Source organism: Ursus arctos, unplaced genomic scaffold (assembly GCF_023065955.2).
Source record: "Ursus arctos isolate Adak ecotype North America unplaced genomic scaffold, UrsArc2.0 scaffold_12, whole genome shotgun sequence".
Lineage (NCBI taxonomy): Eukaryota > Metazoa > Chordata > Mammalia > Carnivora > Ursidae > Ursus > Ursus arctos.
The window spans coordinates 2,170,182-2,193,873 of NW_026622786.1; the positions used below are offsets into that span (position 1 = coordinate 2,170,182).

The following is a 23,692-nucleotide window of genomic DNA, read 5'->3' on the forward strand; positions in this document are numbered from 1 at the left end:
AAGCAGAGTCACAATTAGCACATGATCCCCATGTAATACACCATTCGGCTACCGTGATGGTGCATTAAAACAAACTGAACACTCACTCAACCCGTTCTAGGTGAAGAACATGTTATAAAATCTTCACAAGACCCACACAGCTTTAGTGTTGTTTCCCAATGAATTAACTGGCTAAAAGAACACAGAAAATTCCAAGGGACATATATTTCACTTTTGATCCTCAAAAAGAAGACATAAAAAAATGAGTTACATTAAGGAAAAATAGAAACAAGAGAACTATGAAATAGCTGCTCCGGGAAAAAGAACAAACCTTAGTTCACAAAAGCAAGACAGGTTAAAAGTAGTTCCACAGACCCGTTCTTTTTCACCAGATTTCTTTCAGAAACTTCTACCCCTCTAACCTTCAACCGGACATGAACACTAGCTGCTCAAAGTGCATTCACCAGTAAAAATGATCTAGCCACTCGCAAATGTAAGTACTGCAAACCCAGGAATTAAAAAGCCGAGGCAGTAAGACGACTCCCCTGAGACAGAAGCCCTCAGTGCCTTGAAGAGATTCCCGGGAACATGATACGGCTTTGTTTTCCACCCGCAGGACAGCCCCTAAAATAAGGAAGGAGTAATACCAGTAGAGCGGAGCTCAGAAGGCTATTCCTACATCAAGGTGAAGTACAAGAGACACAAAGGTATTCTTCATGATGTCAGTACTCATTAAGTTAATAAGCCAGAGGCAAAAAGGCCAGTGTAAATAGGGTGTCATGATCTTAGGGCCTGATATTCAAGTTCTACTCTTCTGGCTAAGGCCCTTAATGTCAGAAAACCCTCAGTATATCATCTCAAAGATCTTGGAAGAGGTTCTAAGAGAAAAACCTAAAATCCCAGGCCAAAGGGGGCCTGCATTCTGAAACCCTGTCACAAAACCCAGGAGAGAGGCAAGAAATAAGAAGAGGTTTGGGAAATACCGAAAGGAAGAAAGTTAAGCAAATGGAAGATATTCTGCACAGAAAAGAAAAACTTAGGAAATTAACAGCATCTGTATGGTTAAAAGAAGTTCTTCAAATGAAGAAAAAAAATGAAGCTATGCAACAGGAAGCAGTAACAGCAAAACCAAAGAGTGGGCTTTCGTGTCGGACTGTGTGGGTTTTAATCCCAGCCTTATTAATTGTGTGACCTTGGACAAGTTATAGAAACTCTATTCCTCACTCTTCTTATCTGTAAAACAGGGATAGCAATGGTATTCAGCTCACAGGAGTGTTTACCAGATTAAATAAGAATAAAGGACACTTAGATAAATTATTTACTCTTCGGTATACTACATTTGATACATTTAAAAAAAGGTCAATCAACGTGAGCTATTATTAATATCTGTAATAAACTACAACAAAAGTCGTTGTATAATCTCTAGCTTACCAAAGAGATGTAAGAATCCCACCTAACTTCTAAGATCCAAGTAGGGGAAAAATAAAGATGTCATAAATGGTATCCTCCTATCCCAGAATTAAAGTTTCAGAAACATGGTATCAGTATCAAACTCACCTCAGATGCCATGGATCTCTTGATTCCTGATGCTGTTAAAAGAATAAACAAAACGCAATCAGAAGTGTGCGTACACACACCAGTGCCCACAATTTCTATCAAGCACACAGAAACAACTGGGGCTTGAATCCAACTAAACCTGACAATGAGCTCCTGCCTCTTGATACTAAATCCTTTTGCACAGGGATTTTAAATATCCCTTCCTCTTTTTCTTCCATACTCACAGAACCCTCATGCATATTCCATTCTTGTTCTAGTCCCTTTTTTTTATTCAATTCTTATTATTTTCTGGGAAATATATCTGTTCTTGATACATTCAACCATCAGAGTCAAGAGGGTATCATTTGATACCATGGCTGAAAGAGAAAGGGCATAGGAGATACCTAAAACTCGTTGGAGAATCTAGGGCTTGATTAATAATTTTTCCTGTACAGCTAAAAGGGTAAGAACCTTCAGAGCATATCTATGGTGCTTTACTCCTCTATTAATGATTTCAGAAAATAGGTAAAGAGTTGATCTACGGAGATGAGGGAACTAAGGATGAGAAAATACAATGTTGAAATAATGAAGATTCTGCATCCCTACCTCCTCACCTTGATTTCTGCTGTAAACTCAACAGGAATTTGTTGGCGTTTACTTACTTACTAAAGTGAGTTCTACTTATCAAATGTTTAACCAGTGCAGATGTGTAAGATAAGTGTGTGGTTCAATCTCATAAGTATTATGACTTTTATCCATTTAAATTTAGGAAAGATTATAAGAATATGTTTACAAAGTGACTAAAAGTACCTATCTGTAGAAAATCTACTCTGAAAGGTTAAATCAGTTCTCAAGGGTGTGCCATACCCATAACCTTCATCCATGATCACAATAGACACATGTCCACTCAGGAAGACAGACTGTTCCCCCCTTCATATTGGAAAAGGTTTACCTTTAACTTCAAAGACTACTGATATATACCTTCAATCTAATTCTAAAGAATTCAAAGGGAATAAAGATTACCCATATTAAAGAAAAATTAAAAAAGGAGCCTAATGGGATGGATCTTCAATAATACCTGAGCAGGAAGATCCCAGTTCCAGTGTATGTATAAGGATTAATGGTAAGGCAGCAACAGCAACACATGGGATTAAGGGCAATAAGGTGAAGCTCTAATTATGACTGTTTGTCTAAGACAAATAATCGAGGGCCCTGAGAATTTCAGAATATAGCTGGGCTCAGAGGAAAGGTTGTGACAATAGCCCTTAGCCGTACAGAGGCCACAGACCAAATATTTCTGTTACCAATAAGCAGAGCAGCAAAATTTCCTTCCCCATAGTGAGTCAGGGTGGCAAAAAATGGGGAACAGATGGTTTTCATTCCTCTTCCCAAAATAGGAGGCAATGGAAATGTCATCTAGCTGTTGGGAAGATCTGCTGCATAAAATGACCCAGAAAACTGGAAAAGCCCTATAATCTACACCTTTATAGATGCTTCATCTTCAGTCAGATCAACTTCAGCTAAGTAAAAGACCAGGTAAATTAGTACTGGAACCCCAAGCTAAAGTTTCCAAGGAACAATAAGCCAGGATAACTCAGATTTATCATTAAAACTGCTACCGACTTACTATAAAATTTAAGATGTACATCAACAAAGAAAAAGAAAGTCTAACCTTTTTTTTTTTTTTTTTAGGATTTTATTTATTTGATACAGAGAGAGTGAGCGAGCACAAGTAGGGCAGAGCAGCAGGAAGAGGAAGAGGAGAAGCAGGCTACCCAGTGAGTGAAGAGCCTAATGAGGGGCTCGATTCCAGGACCCTGGGATGACGACCTGAGCCAAAGGCAGACGCTTAACCAACTGAGCCACACAGGTGCCCTGAGGTCTAACCTTTTATATCTTACAACCTTCAGCCAGGAGTCAACATGCTGAGCTATTTAAAAATCAGAAGACCTGGGTTCAAATCTCTGTTAGATCAGGTAAATTGTTCTCTATGCTTAACTAAAAAAATTCATTGGGAAACAACACTAAAGCTGTATGGGTCTTGTGAAGATTTTATAAAATGTTCTTACGGGGCGCCTGGGTGGCTCAGTAGGTTAAGTGTCTGCTTTCAGCTCAGGTCATCATCCCAGGGTCCTGGAATGGAGTCCTGTGTCAGGCTCCCTGCTCATCAGGGGGTCTGCTTCTCCTTCTTCCCCCACCCCTCCCACCTGCTCATGTACTCTCTTTCAAATAAATAAGTAAAATCTTAAAAAAAAAAAAAAAGGTTTATGTAGTGGCACCTGGCGACTTAGTCGGTTAAGCATCTGACTCTTGATCTCAGCTCAAGTCTTGATCTCAGGGTTGTCTGTTCAAGCCCCACACTGGGCTCTTCTGGAGCCAACATCATTTAAAAAAAAAGTCTTGCGGGCACCTGAGTAGCTCAGTCTGTTAAGTGTCTGCCTTAAGTGTCGTGACCTCTGGTCACGATCCCAGCATCCTGGGACTGGGCCCTCATCAGGCTCCTTGTTCAGTGGGAAGTATGCTTCTCCCTCACCCTCTGCCCCTCCCCTCCACTTGTGCTCTCTCTCACTCTCTATCAAATAAACAAAATCTTAAAAAAAAAAAAAAGTCTTATGTAAAGATTAGATGAGATAAGCTAAATCAAATGGACCATAACATGCTATACAAATATATTCTATGTGATTTCTAAAGCAAAAGCAAAGTTGGCCTCACAGCAAGTTTTAATGTTCAATTACATAGACCTTCAAGGAATTTTAATTAGCATCTCAAATTACTTGGCTCCTCCCAAACCCCCATCAGCTGTCCCCCACCACACCCTCCCGCAAGTGCACACGTGCAACTACAGAATCACTGATTCTCAAAGAGAAAATCGGTATGCTTTCGGTTGAGAAGACAAACACTAATTCTGGACTCCTTGGTCAGTGCTTGGCCTATCCCTTCCTTTTTCACCACAGAGGAAAAGGTTTGGAAGGTATCTGGCAGAACCAAGAAGGGCCAACATCCAGTCCTAGTCTGACAGTCTTACCTAAAAAATAACCTCCTCTGTACATAAGTAGTCACTAGACAAAGTTAAACAATGGAAGGAAACAAAGGCAGGTAAGTGATTTGAAGGCACAGGGTTAGTAAGAAAGCCCCATATCTCCCTGAAAAGTTCTACCTGCTACCTTTCCTAGTTTTACCCCACAAACATGTAGCTCTAGGGCTGCTACACTCTTGCAAAGTACCCAGAACCAGGGTGAGAAGACTTTACTCAGTGGAATTTTGGTGCCAATTGCTTAGCTATCAGCAACTGTAAAGCTGGGAATAATCCCAAGGACCCTACGGCTGATGCAGTTAGAGTGATAATGGGATCTAAATAATAATGATGATGATGATGATGATGATTAGGGGCACCTGGGTGGCTCAGCAGGTTAAGCCTCTGACTCTTAAAGATTTTGTCAGAGAGAGAGAGAGCGCGTGCATACACGCACACAAGCAGGGGGAGTGGCAGGCAGAGTAGGCAGAGGGAGAAGCAGGCTCCCCACTGAGCAAGGAGCCCTAAGTAGGACTCGATCCCAGGACCCTAGGGTCATGAGCTGACCAGAAGGCAGACATTTAACCGACTGAGCCACCCAGGCACCCCATAAGCCTCCAACTCTTTTTTTTTTTTTTTAAATATTTTATTTATTTGACAGAGAGAGAGAGAGACGGCCAGCGAAGAGAGGGAACACAAGCAGGGGGAGTGTAAGAGGGAGAAGCAGGCTCCCAGCAAAGGAGCCCGATGCGGGGCTTGATCCCAGGACTCTGGGATCACGCCCTGAGCCAAAGGCAGATGCTCAACGACTAAGCCACCCAGGCGCCCCAAGCCTCCAACTCTTGATGTCAGTTCAAGTCATGATCTCAGAGTTGTGAGACACAGCCCTGCATGGGGCTCCCGCTCAGCACGGAGTCTGCTTGGGATTCTTTCTCCCTCTGATCCTCCCTCTGCTCACGTGCACGTGTGTGCACCCTCACTCTCTAAATAGAATCTTTAAGAAAAATATAATGATAATCAGACCAAGTAACACAGGAGGAGGAGAGCAAAGACCTAAGACTTACTACTCTCTTCCTTGCCTGAAGTTTTCCTCCTGGGGCACAAATCAGAGCTCCAACCTACCATAGCAGAATGGAAGGGAAGAGAAAAACACCTAGAGTTTTACCAATATTGCTGTTAACACCCAGGTGGTCCAGAAACCCAATGAAGAACAGAGTGACATTTTAAGGAACCAGATACCACCTGCTAAGGCTGGACCACTTGGTCCAAGTCTCTGCCTATGAGAAACTGTCTACTGGAGAAGTCCATGAGACTGAAGAGTCAACAGCATTGTACCTGTTCACCTCATAATCAAGCTTTCTCTCCTATTAGTACAGAAAGAGGAAGAGGAGCAGAGGGCAGGGGAAGAAGTGTGTGTGGGGGGGGGGGGGGGAAGGAGAGAGAAACAGAAACCACAAGACGGCCAACTCAGCATGGCCACACTGGGCTTGGTAATGCCAGCCAGCCAATGTTTAAGGGAAATGAGATTCATCTCTATGGCTAAGACCAGAATATTGTTGGGGCACCCGGGTGGTTCAGTTGGTTACCTGTCTGCCTTCGGCTCAGGTCATGACCCCAGGATCCTGGGATCCAGCTCCCAGCCACAGGGTGGGTAGGTGGGTGGGTAGGTTTGTGTGTGTGCCCGCCTGCGCCTCGGGCACTCTGCTCAGCGGGGAGCTTGCTTCTCCCTGTCTGCCCCTCCCTCCCAGCTCCTTCCTCGCCGCCTCAAATAAGTAATCTTAAAAAAAAAAAACAAAAACAAAAAAACGCAATATTGTTCAGCAGAAAGTTGGTTTTCTAGTATCTCTGCATAAAATATTCTCTGATAAGGATACATTATCTTATAATCCACATCCACCATCTACATATATCATTCTCTTTTTGGATGGGGAAACAGAGTATAGGGCAGAGTTCTAATGCTAAAATTTACTTTACTCAGCAAAAAACTTTTCTCCTGAGAAATCAGGGACCCGCCTCTCCCATCGAACCCAAAACTCCGAAGGATTATTAAAACGCCTACATAATCAGTCCACACCATGAAATGTAGCATGTGCTACAAAAGAGAGAGCACACTGCCCAAAATGGGGGTGGGTATGGAGGCTGACAGCTTGGCTTCTCCTTATTGGCTCAATTTTAACACCTCTCAGTACCAGTTCAATGCTGAATTATTTCTGTTCCCCATCCTCATTCAATTATTCAAAAACTACTGATCATCTGTTACATGTCAGGAACAATGCATGTGCACTATGGACAGAGAGTTTTATGTTCCTGGCCTGGAGGAGCTCACAAATTTTTTCTGTGTTTTTCGCCATCACTTGGGCATCTCCACATTGTCCTAGTTCTCCTTAATACTGGCTACAAGACTAAACTGAACTGATACCTTTTTAGAAAGGGTATTTCTCTCCACTGACAAAACTTTTATTTGTATAGCGCTTTAAAAGCTTACAAATATAGCTCATTTGACCCTTAAAACAATACTACAGGGTATGGGAACCAATTAAATGAAGTACTTAAGAGACATATCCACCAAATACAATGTATGAAACTTGTCTGGATGCTGATTAGAAAAATAGTAAAGTAGAGCTCGCTCGGCAGCACATATACTAAGACTGGAACGATACAGAGAAGATTAGCATGGCCCCTGCGCAAGGACGATACGCACATTCATGAAGCGTTCCATATTAAAAAAAAAAGAAAAAAGAAAAAAAAAACAACAACAAAAAAGAAAAATAGCAGTTTAAAAGATTTCTGAGACAAGAGCCTCAAGAGGAGAAATTAAATAACCACTACTAATTTTGTAGATGTGTCGATACTACTGTGGTTATGTCACAAGTCCCTATCTCCCTTTCCCCCCAAAATACAGTCCTTATCTGTAGAAATAACATTCTGAAGCATTTATGCTAAAATCAGACGAAGACTGGGTTTGCTTTAAAATATTACAGCAGGTGGAAGTGGGGAAATGAAGTTGAATAGATACAACAAGCTTGGTAAAATGTTGCTGCTGAGTCTAGGTGATGGGCACATGCAGGTTCTTTATACTGGTCTTTCTACTTCGGGTATGTCTGAAAAGTTTTGTACTAAAAGTTTAGGGAAAAAATACCACAGAAGAAAAGAAAACAAGTCTGGATAATCAAGCTTCTTCATCTGAGCAGGCTTCTTTCTGAGAGATTTTCTCTGGTAAAAGGAAGCATCAAGATGAAGCTCTAACAGCGACACTGTCTTTATATCGCACTAAGTTGGGACTCCTATTCGTTAATAGGTCCTGGACCAAGAAACATCCTAAACAACTAGCTAATGTTGCAGTACTAAAAGCAAGACATGAAGCCATCACAAACAGGCTGCATCAGAAAAAAATAATGGTTCAAATAACTTATTTTTGAGTGGGCCAACAGATGATATAGAGCCAACCATGGCAACTCTGAATACTAGTTCCTCTGCAGAAAGAAAACCTAGAAGACTTAGCGAAGCAAAAACAATAACCAAACCCTAGAGGAGCAAGGATGTACTCTCACTTTGGTAATTTTTTAAAAAAGATTTTATTTATTTGAGTGAGAGAAACAAAGAACATGAGCAGGGAAACGGGCAGGGACAAGCCAACTCCTTGCTGAGTGGGAAGCCTGAGGCAAGGCTCGATCTCAGGACCCTGAGATCATGACCTGACCCGTAGTCAGATGCTTAACTGGCTGAGCCACCCTGGCACCACTCTCACTTTGGGAATTTTTAAAAATTCTGGCTAGGCAAGCTCAGTCTGGCTGAAATCTACAGCTGTTGATGAAAGTTAATTTTTTAAAAAGATTTTATTAATTTAAGAGAGAGAGAGAGAATGGGAGGGGGAGGAGCAGAGGGAGAGGGACAAGCAGACTCCGTGCTGAGTGCAGAACCCGACTTGGGGCTTGATTCCAGGACCCTGAGATCATGACCTGAGCTGAAATCAAAAGTCAGATGCTTAACCAACTGAGCCACCCCAGGTGCCCCATGAAACTTGATTTTTAAACAAAACAAGTTGAAAACTCAGCTCTTTCACAGTCACAAATGAAGCTACTTGCCCACTGTCAAGCTAACAAATCAATAACCATTTATATTATGAAAAAAATCATTCTGAAAGGGCCTTTGAGATTTTTAGTCTAATCCTCTTTTTTATAAATAAAAGCACAAGCATAAGGGTTGTGCTCAAAATCACAGAGCAAAGATGATGACAGAGCCAGAATGGGAATTCATATTCTTAATCCCCAATTCAACTTTCTTTTAAACCATCTTTTGTTTTCAATTTTCTGGCCACCTAAAGTCTAGGTGGGCCAAAAAGCACCAGGGGAACTAGAATGCTCTAAAAACTAAATAAATCTCAGAATTGCTAACAGACAATACGAACAGTAACTTTCTTTCCCTGAGGTACCTCTTCCCTTGGGACAAGGAAATCTATTTTTCATTTTCACTGAAAGAGGACTAAGAGCAGAGTCCCTCCTCCTTCAATTCCTCTCAATTTTTTTTTTAAAGGTTTATTTATTTGAGAGAGAGAGTGAAAGAGAAAGCATGCAAGCGAGCATGGGGGGAAGGGACAGAGGGACAGGGAGAGAAAATCCAAGCAGACTTGGCACTGAGCGCGGAGCGCAACGCAAGGCTCAACCTGGGGATCGATCTCACGACCTGAGCCGAACACTTAACCAACTGCACCACCCACGTGCCCCCCCATCAGTCTTCCATCAGTCTTAAGTTAATAATAATGACAACTCTGTTCCTCTGGCAACAGTCATCAATGTGACTGACAAAAATAGTAGGAAAATACCTTTCACTTCTCTCAGTGAGGTTATCCTTGTTCTGAACCAAATAATGCCCGTATTCTAGAGCAGCAGAAACTGCTTTCAAGTCTGATTCTTGAAAGAGCAGTTTCACAGTTTTATAGATGTTAAGGTCCTCACTAGTAGTAGAAAGTACCTTTTTGTCTTTGTAATAAAACATCAACAACTTTAACAGAGAAAAAAAAAAAGAGCTCCATTCATCTCAGGTTAGAGTTTTCTTTTTGGTTTATGTGGGACCATAACTTCCTCTGATTAAAAGCATAAGGCTTTTATGATTATTGAATTTGCAGTGGACAAAAAGAGGGCATCTGACAAACTCTTCTTGTTTTAGGGATCTTGGAATTGACTACAGAATCAGTTACCAATCCTTGGCAATTAATTTTTTTTGGGGGGGGTCATATTAACTTCTAAGATATTTGCTAAAAGACTGAAAGAATCAGTAACTCCACATATTATGCACAGAAGCGCTCACAATTCTGCTGTTTTTCTAGAAGAGCCAAGGTCAGAAGGGGAAGTTGTCTTCTGTACTATTCTCTCCTTCATCAAGGAGTCCTGGTTCAGTCAGTACCCATTCAATAACAAACAGTTAATCTGGTTTAAAGTCAAGTTAGTTCACACACAGACTACCAAATTAGTCAGGGGAGCAATAACAGCATAGTGGGCAGAAATGTGGGCTCTGAAATCAGAACACCTAGGTTTGAGTACTAAACTACCACTTACTAACTAGGCAACCTTGGACAAGTTAGTTAAAACTCTCTAGGTCTTGGTTACCTCATCTATAAAATGGAGAAATAACATTTTCCTCTTAGGGTTGTTTGGAGAATTTTTCTTTTTTAAGATTTTATTTATTTATTCGACAGAGATAGACACAGCCAGAGAGAGGGAACACAAGCAGGGGGAGTGGGAGAGAAAGAAGCAGGCTCACAGCGGAGGAGCCTGATGTGAGGCTCGATCCCATAACGCCAGGATCACGCCCCGAGCCGAAGGCAGACGCTTAACCGCTGTGCCACCCAGGTGCCCCAGGGTTGTTAAGAGAATTAAACAAGTCATGTACAGCACTTAACATATAATAAATGCTCTACAAATACTAGTACTTATTATCATCATTGTGAATTATGAAACCTATCTCTAGGATGGAAGGGTCAGGGGAAATGAGAAATGCAGCAGAAAGGGAAAAGAAGAAGAATTGAGACTCATATACTAAAACAAAAGGAAATGAAGTTATAGGAAGACTCTGAGGGAGACAAAAGGTAGCCGATTGATTCATATTATAGTGTGGAACTGTGAGAAAAGAAACTTCTGTGTTATGATAGGATCTTTTTGGGGGAGAGCAGAGAGAAATGGGAGCTAATGTCAAATAATGCTTGCAAGTCATCCACAGCCTTCTCAGAAGAAGGCCATGCACTACCACTACAAAAAGTCTGCAATTGTTACGGGGAAGAGGAATTGGCTTCTAGTTACTGCAAGGAGCTCATGCTTCTTCAGCACAGATACACATCAGATCTACCTCTCTTACAGCTGACCCCACAGCACAGAAAGTTGAAACCTAAATGAGGAAAAACAGAAAGTTATCACTTACTTCTGGGGTTCTACTTGCTTACAGCAGAATAAGCATATTAAAAAAAAAACCTGAAATTTAAAATTATGAACAGGACCTAACCTGCTCCCCAGCACCATACTATGAAATGTAAAATGATTTTTTTGTAGTTCTAGGTAAACGTCCAAAAATCAAGAGAAGGAGAAGTTCTGGCAGAAAAATTCCAAGAGTGGTCACAAAATTTGTAACCCAAATCATTTCACTCTGGAGTGATTTCATATTGGCAAAAAATTTTCAGGTGTAAAACTCTTTAGCATACAGGCATCTATCTACCCTTTCAAAGAAATAATGTGTGTGCATCTTATTTGAGGGTCTTCCACTCTTGGAGGGTAATTTGGCAATATCTAGCAAGAAGTCTTAAAAATATACATATACAATTTGACCCAGAAGTGGGAATTTATTCTAAAGAAATAATTGAGTGGACAAAAATGTATATACAAGGATATTTACTGCATCACCGTATATAAAAACGATTACTGGAGAGATACTGTAACTGGAAAGAATCTAAATGAACAAAAGCAGACTGGTGACATAAATCTAGCCATAAAATGGAATATATAAACCATTATTTTTATGTATATTTATAGATAGGATGTGGAAAAAGGTAAAAAAATACATAGTACCATATTTTTGTAAAACACTTATCTATAAATTCACTTGTATTATTTATACACATTGAAAAGGTCCAAAAGATTATATATCAAAATGTTTAAGTATAACTATCTTAACTAATGGAATTAAGTTGATTTTGTAACTTTAAATATCTATTTTTCCATATCTATGTAAATTTTATATAAAAATAATTATTTCCTTAATTTAGCAATTAAGGAAGAGATACACAGGGGTGACTTTATTGTTGTGCTCTTTGCTATATGCTCCATTTTCCCCAGTAAACCACTACTCGACAGTCCCACATACATAGACCAACGTCACTCCCACCCACACATTAACTCAAGCTCATTACAATCATATTAAGCTGCTGCAGAGACACACCAGAAGAAAAAAATGTAGAAAGAAAATGTCCAGAACACTGCTGACAATCCCAAGCTACAAATACACATGACTCCTCTACACTCACTCTCTTTCTCTACCACATATTACTTTGATATGCTTGTACGACCTGAAACAAACCTTCATCAGCACATATAAGAGGTTCTCTCTGAAGAGGTTTATCTTTCATGTCCTCCAAAATATCAATACTCTCCTATAAAACGGGGATACCTAATTTCAGCGTATCTCCTGGATACCAAGCCCTGAAAAATATAAAAGATCTATCCGCTAAATTATGAAAATAAGCTGGGAAATCTTTGTTACTAAAATAATTTCAAAGCAGCTGAACCAGTCAAGTGCCAAATGGAAACAACCCAATTGATTCTTGCTAAAATACAATGATGAATCATCACACCACGTCACAGAATATTTTTCTGAGTAACTCTGCCCTAGTCTTAAGGAAGCACTCCATTTTGGTCCTTGGCCCCACCCTAAATTGTGTTTCTGGTGAAAAAGGTACTGGAGGGGCTGATTTCTTGGCAAAACACCACTGTGACTCTCCATACATTTGCTTGCTACTACTGAACTACAGGAGATTAAGATTCACTATTGAGGGGAAGAAGGAAATGTAGAGGAAGGGGAAAATCATCAATATAATTCTGAGAAGTGAAAAAAGGCAAACTTCAAAGGGAGAAAGAAGTTGGCTTTAAATGAGGAGATAATTGATATAAAGGTGTTTCCAAATTGTAAAAACCTCCGAAGTAAGAGTTTTTCCCCCCCAGTGTGTGGAACAAAACAGAGTTGGCCTTAATACCAGAGCCTCTCCCTGCACTTTCAGAGCAGAAGCATTTCCGTTGGAGATGAAATGACATCATTCACCAGATGAGAAACTAAGAGGCAGTGTGTGACTGACTTCAATGTTTCAAGTACACATATAATTTGGGGATGCTAGAGGCTGGCCGGATGTGCATTCCTCAGACAACTGGAGTTTTGCCTGAGCAGGTCGTAGAGAAGCAATCCCAGACACCCAGCTCAATACTACCACATAAATGTGTCAATATTACCTACACAGAGCACAAAGCGATATAAAGCAGAATTTTGGGAAACAATGCTAACTCTTACGGGTTCTCTTGGTTGATCAGACTGAGAGCCAGAGGTTTTAAAAGGAAAAAAAATTAAAAGCAAAAACCCACACAAAACAAAATACAAACACAGTCAGCCCAGTTATCTGCTGCATTATTTGAAGCAATCTCTGTGGTCCTTGTTACCTTGAAATATTGAAAGCCATTTTGACCATAACCCCTGCAGGTAGGAGGCACAATATGTTCTTCAAATGAAAATACTCGGAAATGTCTGAAATATCAGCCCACCTCCTGAGTAGTAGTGCTGAGTACTCAAAAACTTAGTGTTTAGAAACAAAAAAGTACATTATACCCTCACAATAGGGACTAAATGAAGTCAATTAAGAAAACCAAACCACATCCCAGAGAAAAACTAAACTGTTTCCTATCAAGTGTCAAGTTTCCTAAGGATCTTCTAGGAAAAAGTGAGAAAGGCAGAGATGCTCCTAGAAACAAAAGCTCCAAAACAGTTTGATCTACCAGTCCTGGGGTCACCTCAGATAACAGCCAACTAAGTACCAAGGAATGAGCCCCAAGTTTACTAAGACTCATCCTTTTCTTTTTTTTTAAACTAAGACTCATCTTGGTAACATATAGACTCAATGCAACACCTAGGCCACTAGTAACAAGCTCCCTGAACCTGTTTCCCTATCTATCTCTACGTTCCCCTCTAGTGATAAACTTTTGCTTCTACAAGGCAAATTTCATGGTTCTCAGGCCTCAAATATGTATCTCTTGGCGCTAACACTTTGAAAATACGGGGGGCGGGGAGGTCTTCTTTAAAAGACTGGAGTCTCGGGGCACCTGAGTGGCTCAGTCGGTTAAGCCCCTGACTTTGGCTCAGGTGATGTTCCCAGGGTCCTGTGATCAAAGCCCCACATCGCATTGGGCTCCCAGCTCAGTGGGGAGCCTGCTTCTTCTCCCTCTTCTTCTGCCTGCTGCTCTGTCTACTTGTATTCTTTCTCTCACTCTCTGTCAAATAAATAAATAAATAAAATCTCTAAAAAAAAAAAAAAAAACAACCTGAGTCTCGGGACACCTGGGTGGCTCAGCCAGTTAAGCACCTGCCTTTGGCTCAGGTCATGATCCCAGGATCCTGGGATTGAGCCCCATGGTGGGTTCCCTGCTCGGCGGGGAGCCTGCTTCTCCCTCTCTCCGCTGCTCCCCCTGCTTGTGCTCCCTGACAAGTAAATAAATAAATAAAGTAAGTAAATAAATAAAATATTTAAAAATAAATAAATAAAAGACCTGAGTCTCCTGGATAAGCCACCCATGGCCAAGAAATATTTGAGATTTCTTGGCAGACTGCCACCTCTTATTTCCAAACCTAGCTCCACCTATCCTGAAAAAGCAGACTCTTGCTGGATTGGAATGTACATGTTTCAGCAGAGAAAGTCTAATTTTAATGATATCATAATGAACAATAATTGCCCCAAAAATGCACTTCAAGACAATTACAAGGAAAATCAGAGATGTTACTTTTCCATCATCCCTTTTATACAAGTTCTTGTCAATGAAAATTTGAAGTTTATCAGGCTTGTTTACGTAGACTGTGCATAGGAAAGCTACTCTGCTCTAGCTAAGTATGTACCCTAAAAAAACCCTCTTCCCATTCTCTCCCTACAACTTCCTTTGCTTACCTTCCCTTAGCCCACTTCCTACAAACATCACTGATCCTTTGGTATAGTGCTTATTCTGGGTTACTTCCATATTACTCAATAAAGTATACAAGGCAAACAATAAAATATATTGAACTCCCTGCAAGGAATCTGCCCACCTTACTTTTTTTTTTTTTTAAGATTTTATTTATTTATTTGACAAACAGACACAGCAAGAGAGGGAACACAAGCAAGGGGAGTGGGAGAGGGAGAACCAGGCTTCCCTCCAAGCAGGGAGCCCAATGCGGGGCTCAATCCCAGGACCCCGGGATCATGACCTGAGCCGAAGGCAGACCGTTAACCGCTGAGCCACCCAGGCGCCCCTGCCCTCCTTACTTTTTGCCAAAGTCTTCCTCAGACTCAACAGAAAGGAGCCTTTTCTGGAATCAGATGTTTGCCAATTAATACATATTGTCTACAGGAATGCCTGGCCTGGCTGGCTGTCAGTAGAGCACGCGACTCTTGATCTTGTAAGTCCACGACCCGTGTTGGATGTAGAGATTACTTAAAAATAAAAGCTTTAAAAAAATACACATTGTCTACAGCCATTCCAAACAAACAGACTGGAATTTCACAGAAGGATTAAAAAAAAAAAAAAAAAAAAAAAAGGTAGACAAAAGTTTAAAAAAATGGAGAGGTAGAGGAAAAAAGTTCACTTCAAATAGTAAACAATAAAAAGAAGATGGAAGCTCATAGGAGATATGAACAAAACCAACCAACACATACTTAGAAACAATGCTCTTTTGATAGGAAAGGGTGGAGAAGTGAAGGGCAATAGGGGAAATGGGCTAGGAAGGGGTTTCCTCTAGGAAATACCATCAGCCCAAACACTCTCTCTTTGAGACTGAATGGTGGGCTGGGGTTTGGAACACAGAGAAACAGAGATTCCCTCTACCAGGCTATGAGAAAATAGCATACTTCCTGAAGTATACTTTTATTCATGATCAAGAAATACACTCAGGAAAAAGAGAAAGAAACTAACAACTTTGCTCTTGCTTTATGTCAAGTCAGAACATCAAAAAATTCTAGGAAAGAAAATATCCAGCTTAAAGGATAAAATAACCACCTTCCTTCTTTATCCCCAGTTCTGTCTTTGGCCTGGTGTTATCTCTGTTGTTCACTTCACAGGCTGTAGCTTCCATTATATTATCAGAGAAAAACAGGCTAATAAAATATGTAATAACTAGTAGCTGGCACCTGTTTGAGCAAAGTTATGAATCAGAAAACTTTTATATCAACCTAGAACAGCACACAGAAACTAACAAACAAAACATATTATTTTGATAGCCAAAGCTAACTTATCAGTACATTATTACCAATTACTATCAGATACTGGATACCTAATAAGTCTATATAATCATACTTGACCAGGCTTGGGCAGTCATGGCAGAAATAAATGGTTAATCAGGGGTGCCTGGGTGGCTCAGTCAGTTGAGCATCTGGCTCTTGGTTTTGGCTCAGGTCATGATCTTGGGGTCCTGAAATCCAGCCCGGCCCCAGGCTCTGAGTTCAGTGCCAAATCTTTGGCTTGAGATTCTCTCCTCCTTCTGCAGCCCCGGCCCCCCACTTGTGTGCACATCGCACTCTCTCAAATAAATATTTTTCAAAAATTAAATAAATAAATAAATAAATGGTTAATCAAAAACAATGACATTCTGATGTCAGTTTTCTGGCAAAATCTACCAAGGGAACAAAAGAAAAAAAGAAGTGATAAAACCCCCATGTAAAAAACAAACAGAAACAGCTCTCCCTACTTATAAAATGTCAGCCAAAATGATACTTAGTGATATTCTGACTACATGATATTCTGTTCTATCTTTACATTTCCAAATTTCAGTTTCTCATTCCAGTAAAGTGGCTTAAGTTGTATTATTTTTCACTAGTATGGAAGAATTGAAGGGAAAAGGATCAGCCTACAAATGTTTTACACTGGATACAAAGAACACACAGACAAAAAAAACTACAAAATCCCTACCATTTGGCGTTATCAGATTAGAGCGTAATTTACTAGTGAAGCTCTTCTAGAAAGAACAAAACCACCAGAATCAGGGACTGATGAGGCTGGCCCTACGATAAAGGTCCCAAGCAAAAATGCTTCAGTCTGTGTTCTCTGGGGTTTCCCTCAGTAGTTAAGTAAAATACAGTCAAAAAGGAGCTGTAGAGGCGCCTGAGTGGTGCAGTCGTTAAGCGTCTGCCTTTGGCTCAGGGCGTGATTCCCAGCGTTCTGGGATCGAGCCCCACATCAGGTTCCTCTGCTAGGAGCCTGCTCCTTCCTCTCCCACTCCCCCTGCTTGTGTTCCCTCTCTCGCTGGCTGTCTCTGTCAAATTAATAAATAAAATCTTTAGAAAAAAGAAAGAAAGAAAGAAAGAAAGAAAGGAGCTGTAAAGTTACTTCCAAATTTTGTGCTCATGATAAAATCATATAGGTGAAGGGTGACAATTTCAGAAATGTTCTGGTCTGAAGGAAAAAGGAACTACAGGTTCATGATCTTCTAATGTTTCAAGTGCTTTTTCCTTGGGGGAGTCACATGTGATTTTATCAAACTGCTCTTATTTCAGAGGAGCAGTATACACTTTATCATTCTAACTTTACTTTCTAACTCTTTCAAACTTCAAATCAAGTCTCCAAAACAGAAACTCTTTACTCCCTTCCTGGTAGTTAAAAAAAAAAAAAAGAAAAGAAAAGAAAAAGGGACTCAGTAGCTGATTTCAAGCTCTTTTTTTTTTTTTTTTAACATTTTATTTTTAAGTAATCTCTACACAGCAATGTGGGGCTCAAACTTACAACCCTAAGATCGAGTCACATGCTCTACCAACAGAGCCAGCCAGGAGCCCCTGAATTTCAAGCTCTTGATAAACTAGTCAAATTAAAGATAGGGAAACAGACTCTCTGCACACTGGTGTGACAGATGCTCATACTGTCAACAGCACCTCTTGAGGGCTAATTTTATTTTTAAGAGGTGCCACTGTCCAAATAATGAGGATGGGGGAAAAAGCAAAAGTAGGAATAAATTTCCTTTACACACCAAACAGCTGAGACTAGATGGCAAATTGCATCAGTTTTTATTAACAAAGTATAAGAACACAGAATGATGGCTTCTGTAAGCTGACACTCATTTATAACTGCCTCCTCCAAATCCAAACATGGTAATTATTCCAATGGGAAAAGATGTCAAACATCTCTTAGAGTGTATGGTTTGACCTACCCTCTGTATTTCACTTGCCAGCAACATAGAAGACAAGCTCTGCCTTAATGGTGAAATAATCTGGACAGGAACAACTGTTTTAAATAATCCGTCCTTCCTAATTTGAATGCCAAAAGATTTTGAGCCTCCAAAGGTTATAAAACATCAGTCAATATGTCCCTGAATCCTAACATTCTTATCTTGAATCTATTTTCAACATTGCCAAAGAATCTTGCCTTTAGGATTTTCAGAGTTTCACCAAAATTTAAGTGAGTTCAGCTGAACATCTAAAAACAATAAGCTGGTTTTAGAATGGTTACAAACACACACACACACACACACACACACACACTACCTACTTTGAATTTCTACAAGACCAGCCTTCTTGCTTTTAACAATTTAGGAAGCCACAAACCATCACTCATTCCTGTCAATGTCCTAATTCCCCTGGTACCATCCAGATACAGCAACACTCACCCCCAGTCACAAATAAAACCCACTTTAAAAAAATAAAAATAAATAAACCCCATTTTTAATAGCCTTTTTTTGACATCAGAATCAAATATTCTATCCTCTTCAATCATATCCTTAAAATGAAATATTTTACTAAATTAAATTTACTAAGCCCAAACCTAAGTGAAAGTGCAGAAGAACAAATAGTCAACACTGTGTATTTGGACACAAAAATCCCATTAGGTTTTCAGGAATATTTACAAACAGAATTTTTCTTAACCCAATTGCTTCAATATCTGTCAAAGAAGCAAAGGGGGAAGGTGTAAAGAACAAAAGTAAAAATAGAAATCCAAAACTATTTTTAGACATTTTTATACCTTGACTTCTCATATGAATATAGTAGAGTCCAGGAGCTGTAAGGTCCACTGAAACCTAATATTTTGTTTTCTGGTGAAAACACAAAAGGACAAAAACATTTATGCAATCTGAATTACTAATTGCCAGCCCTAGGATCTGGCAGAAAACATAAAAACATATAAAAATATCATACGGTGACATCTGAAAAAGATAGGAGGACTATCTGAAGCAGGAACAGAGATGGAACAGGAGAAAGATGTATCAAAAAGTGATAAAGAAATATTTCCTCTATTCCTAAATCTGTCCACGGCCAGTACTTCCAATGATATAGAGGCTGAATCAAATTTTGGGATATAAACACATGGTTTTTAAACTTAAGCTGGTTTCTAATAGAACACCTAACCTGATAGTTAAGTTTAAGGACTACATACAACCACTGTTCTTTCTGCATTAGGATAAGGAGAGAAAAGATTTTAAATTAAGGGACTACTTTATTTAAAAAACTGTCATTTTACTTCATCCTTCACACTTAGAATGCAACATGAGTTGCTGTGGTCCTCTAACGCTTTTACAGGAAAGGTAAAAATCACCTCTCAAGAAACTAAAAATAGATGCAGCTTATGAAGAAATTTGTGACCATGTAGTCGTACTCATCCCAGCTGGAATATGAAAGGTGGAACCTTCTATTTAGTCAATTCAAAAGGCAAGGATGAAATCCCAGGCCTAAGGAAACGTCAACATCTCAAGTACAGCATCCAACATCTGGCAGCCTCTCCTGTTCACAGTTTAGAGGCAACAGTCACTGTGGAACACCAGACATTTCGGATGGAAGCTCTAGAACAGTTTCTGACTCAATCTCCACCCCCTCCCCACACTTATACACATTTTCCCTCCTACACACAATCTGTTGCTTTTCTTGTGGGCTCCTTGGCCTTCCCTCAATCTCCAATAGTTTCTAACTACTTTGAGCTATGTTCCCTGGCTCCATTCTCCAAGTGCCAATTTCCTGATACAGCCTAAGCATTCTTCCAGTGCACTTCCTATTATGCAATATTCCCCCACAGCACGAAGAACCACCTCCCCGACCACACCATCCTTTCCAGGCCTAATTCCCACCATAACCTCTCTCAGCCTCTACTGAATCATTCCACCCTCTCCGTCTGTTTTTAGGGTCTTTTTTCCACCTTCCTTCAAAATGTTCCATTCATTCCCAAAATTGGGCAGTCTAGAAATGGGACTCATCGAAGTAGGGTGTTTGATAGAACATATGTGTGTGTACGAGTGCGTGCGCGTGCGCGTGGCGGGGGGGTGGGGGGCACTGAGTGAGAAGGAATGACGCATGAGGGGGAGTCTCTAAGGAAAAAGATGTCTCAAATAACTTCTACCCCCAACAAAATCCACAATTCCCTAACTCCGCAGCAATCAAAAGAAAGCGTCACATAACTCTTAAACATGTTTCAACTCCACGGCTTCTCTTCCACATTTTTACCCAATTAACCCCATAATCAACCTGGATTCCACCTGCCTCTTACACTAATTCCTCTCTACTTATGAAGCCTCCATTTACTTTAGTTTTCTCCTCCACTCCTTTCGGTTTCCCTTGTTTTCCTCCTACCCCCACCTTCAATCTTCCTCCCTTCCTAACCCTACTACCTCAAGTCCTCAATTCGGTCTCCTCGAAGACAGCTAGTGTTTTTGACAGCCTCCCTTTCCTCAACCAAATCCATCCTTTCCTCAGACTCCCCCTGCCCGCTCAGAAAGCCCTGCTATTTGAAAGTCCGGCCTCTGTCCTCCTTACCGCCAACTCCTCGGACATCCCCAGTTACAGGTGCCCTCCCAGGTCTCGCTCTCGTTTCCACCGCACAGCAGTCATCAGACCCCTGCCCACGCTCCGCCCTGATTACCTGAGGACGAGGCGCAGGAAGGGACCGCGGGATCCAAGGATGAAACCCCGGCCGCTGACGGCCCAGAGGAGGCCGACGCCATCTTGGCAGCCCCCTCCCCCTCAGCGGCCTCGCTCCCTTTCAATCGGGCTCTTCCTCTTCTCCGAATCGAATTTTCTCCACGTCTCTTCACAGAACCCGCGTTCTGCGGGCCGCCTCCCTGCCCCCTCCGGGGCCTCTCTCAGACACGTCGGGCCGGGTCTTGAAACAGCTTAGGGCCGCACCATTTGGCTGGCATAGGGGAGAACTCCCGTCTCGCACCCTCTCCACAACTTCGACCGCTCTCCACGGGAGCTTCTTTCCCCTTTCACAAGACAGTGAGCTCAAGATCCCGCCAGGACCCCGCGTCTGAAACTAACCACACCTAAAGGAATAAGGGGGCGTGAAAAGTCCCAACGGAACGAACGTCCTCACCCCTCCTCCCTAGCCACAGCCTGTTTACCGCCCAACCCCACCGCTCCACTCTGGGTGGCTAGGGAAATCCGGGAGCTGCGCATGCGCTTAATCTTTCCAGAGTTTCAACCCCCTCGATGGGAAGAGAGGGAGGCCCTGAGAGCCAATCGGGGGGCTGCTATAGATCATATGACGCGGGCTCCCGACGCCCTAACGAATCCACCGGTCGAAGACAAGCCCTCCCCGACTGTAGACCGTCCCTACGGTGGCTCGGTGGGTCAATTTATATTCCTTCGTGCGAGAGGACCGCGTTGGGTTGCCGGAGCTCGGGATAAGTGAGAGCACGACCGGCCCTCAATTTTAGAGCCCAGGGAAGAACTCCCGACAAAAGCGCTGTTGTCAAGTCAGAGACATTAAGCACTCAAATATCACAAAACATCACATGCGACTTAGTATTCTTCCGGCTTTACTGCTTTGTTTACTGTAACGTGTGCGGCCGTCTTGCCTTCCTATGAATGACTTTAAAAACAGATCTACACTTTGCCTCAAACGCAATGCTGGGTACAGTTACTGAACGCAGTAAATATTTGATAAATGAATGAATGAAGACCTGTCAGAAAGGGCCACAGAAAGCAATCTGACCATACCACAATCTTCCCGCGATCCAAGCAAGCTAACCCTTAGCTCCTTAACTCTGTTGATAAGTGAGCCAAAGGGCAGGGGGACACGATAAATTACCCATTCTAGTCTAGTGTGCGGACTAACACTGCTCAGTTTTAACCAAGTACTGTCTGGAAATTGTAAACCCAGGTGGGGATCTTAAGACCTGTCTTTCCCTGATTGGACTGTAAGCAATGATTGTTTCACTCTCGTATTTCCAGCTTCTCCCATCTGTGGCTCTGCACATGGTAGAGGCTCAATAATTATTTGTGGAATTAATAAATGAAGAGAAACGGAGGTGGATCTTGCTTTTGTAGCCTCCAAGATGGCCTGGTTATCTTCTCTCCAGGTGTCTTACAGGTTCTAGAAAGGGAATCTAGGACCCAAAAGCCCAGACTATCCCTGCCTATTTACTTCTGCCTTCTACCCCTCTCTCATCAAGATAAAAATAGTTGTTTCCCTGCTGCCATCTGCTGGATTATTCATATTCCTTTGGATGCTGAAGGTAGACAAACTTCATATGACTAGGTTGCCATTTCATTCCATAGCAATGGAATTGTGTGACATATATATATATATATCCCTCCACCCAACTAAACAGTGCAGGAACTAGGCGGGTGGGGGCACACTGTCTAGCACAGGATCTCACTCATAGGTCTTCAATAAATAAATATTTGTTGAATAAATTATCCTTGTTTTCATTAAAAGCATGGAACTGCTACCATTTCCTGAGTTATTTTAGAAATCAGCTGGTGTAGATACAAAGCTGTTTCTGATTTTAAAATTGGAAAGAGACCAATAAAGCCCTGACTCACCAAGGCAGTAGGTCAAACAGGGATTCTTCCTGGGATTTGATCAGTGAATTTGATTTCAGCCCTCCTGAAAAGAAGAGATCCCTGTTTTGTAGCTTCTTAGGGATCTTTGTTTCTCTTTATACACTAGAAAATGGCTACTATTACTCCTACTACCTTGTATTATGTCAGTCTGTTTACTTGTTTGTCTCCCTCCTAAGACTGAACATTTCAGGACAAAGATTACATCTTATCCATTTTTAGATCTCAAGCTCTAGAATAGTGCTTGGCACAAAGTAGATGTGTAATACATGTCTCCTGAATATATGAAGGGATGAAGGCAAAATTCAAAAAGTGAGGCTATGGGTGTCTCCCATCTTTTCTCCCATACCTTGTCTCTACCTCCACTCCCACTCAATCCCTGGGATGTCCTCTGAGTCATAGAACAACTTTTCCCCAGTAACATTCCTGGCATAGCAGAACTGGGGTGACGTGGCAGGGTGTGGAAGCAGAAGCAAAGCAGAACATGTTGGCTTGGTGCCCCCAAGGAAATTGAAAAGGGAGTTTACCAATATATATTTCGGAAAAGCAGAGCAATCAAAATAGGGCCCATATACAAACTTAACAGAGATAAGGCTTGTGCACGCACGCACACACACACACACACACACACTCACACAGAGCTTTATTAAAGTGACCTTCATGTCTTAAAACAGTTCCTGAGGTCGGAATGGAGGGGCTAGGAGCAGGCAAGATCAACCTAGATGCAAAATAAGAGGGTGGGTACCATATTCATTCAATTAGTCATTCATTAATTTATTCATTGAATTGACATTATTTAGTTCCAGCTATGTCCTAGGCACTATGAGAGTTCCTGGTACACACAGATGAAGATAAAGTCCCTGCCCTCAAAAAGGTCACAGGCTAATCAGGTAGATATACAAATCATTAGAATAAAATGTAATAGCTGCCATCAAAGAGTACATACAGCTGCTACGGTTTGACAACCATATTTTCAGAATAAAAGATGGGAAGAGAAGTTGACACAGGGTCTTGAAAATGCCACAGACTGTTTGAGATTGGAACTACTCTGGAGAATTGAGGAGGCATGATCTCCATGGTTATGGAAACTGGCAGGAAACGAGGTGGGTGAGTGAGAAGACTTCACCATCCTATAGAAC

At 41.3% G+C, this 23,692-nt stretch overlaps 1 protein-coding gene and 1 non-coding gene across 10 annotated transcripts in view; one reads left to right on the top strand and one right to left on the bottom strand.

Moving 5' to 3' along the window:
* PIP5K1A (phosphatidylinositol-4-phosphate 5-kinase type 1 alpha) overlaps positions 1-21,162 on the bottom strand; it is a 37,459-nt gene extending 16,297 nt beyond the window's left edge. For 2 of the 9 annotated variants that reach the window (XM_044379677.3, XM_057310286.1), the window contains exons 1-3: positions 20,629-21,146; positions 10,871-10,909; positions 1,537-1,568 (exon numbers count right to left, since the gene is read on the bottom strand). In XM_044379677.3, coding sequence (XP_044235612.1) covers positions 1,537-1,568; positions 10,871-10,909; positions 20,629-20,710 — 153 coding nt within the window. In that variant the 5' untranslated portion in view covers positions 20,711-21,146. Of the gene's footprint in view, positions 1-1,536; positions 1,569-10,870; positions 10,910-18,744; positions 20,583-20,628 lie in introns of those variants that run through there. The other 7 variants (XM_048220574.2, XM_057310285.1, XM_044379675.2 and 4 more) reach the window with 6 other exon arrangements.
* LOC113246232 (U6 spliceosomal RNA) lies at positions 7,148-7,253 on the top strand. The gene has a single exon (XR_003312917.1). It is a non-coding gene; the product is annotated as a U6 spliceosomal RNA (small nuclear RNA).
* Positions 21,163-23,692: the final 2,530 nt, after the last annotated feature.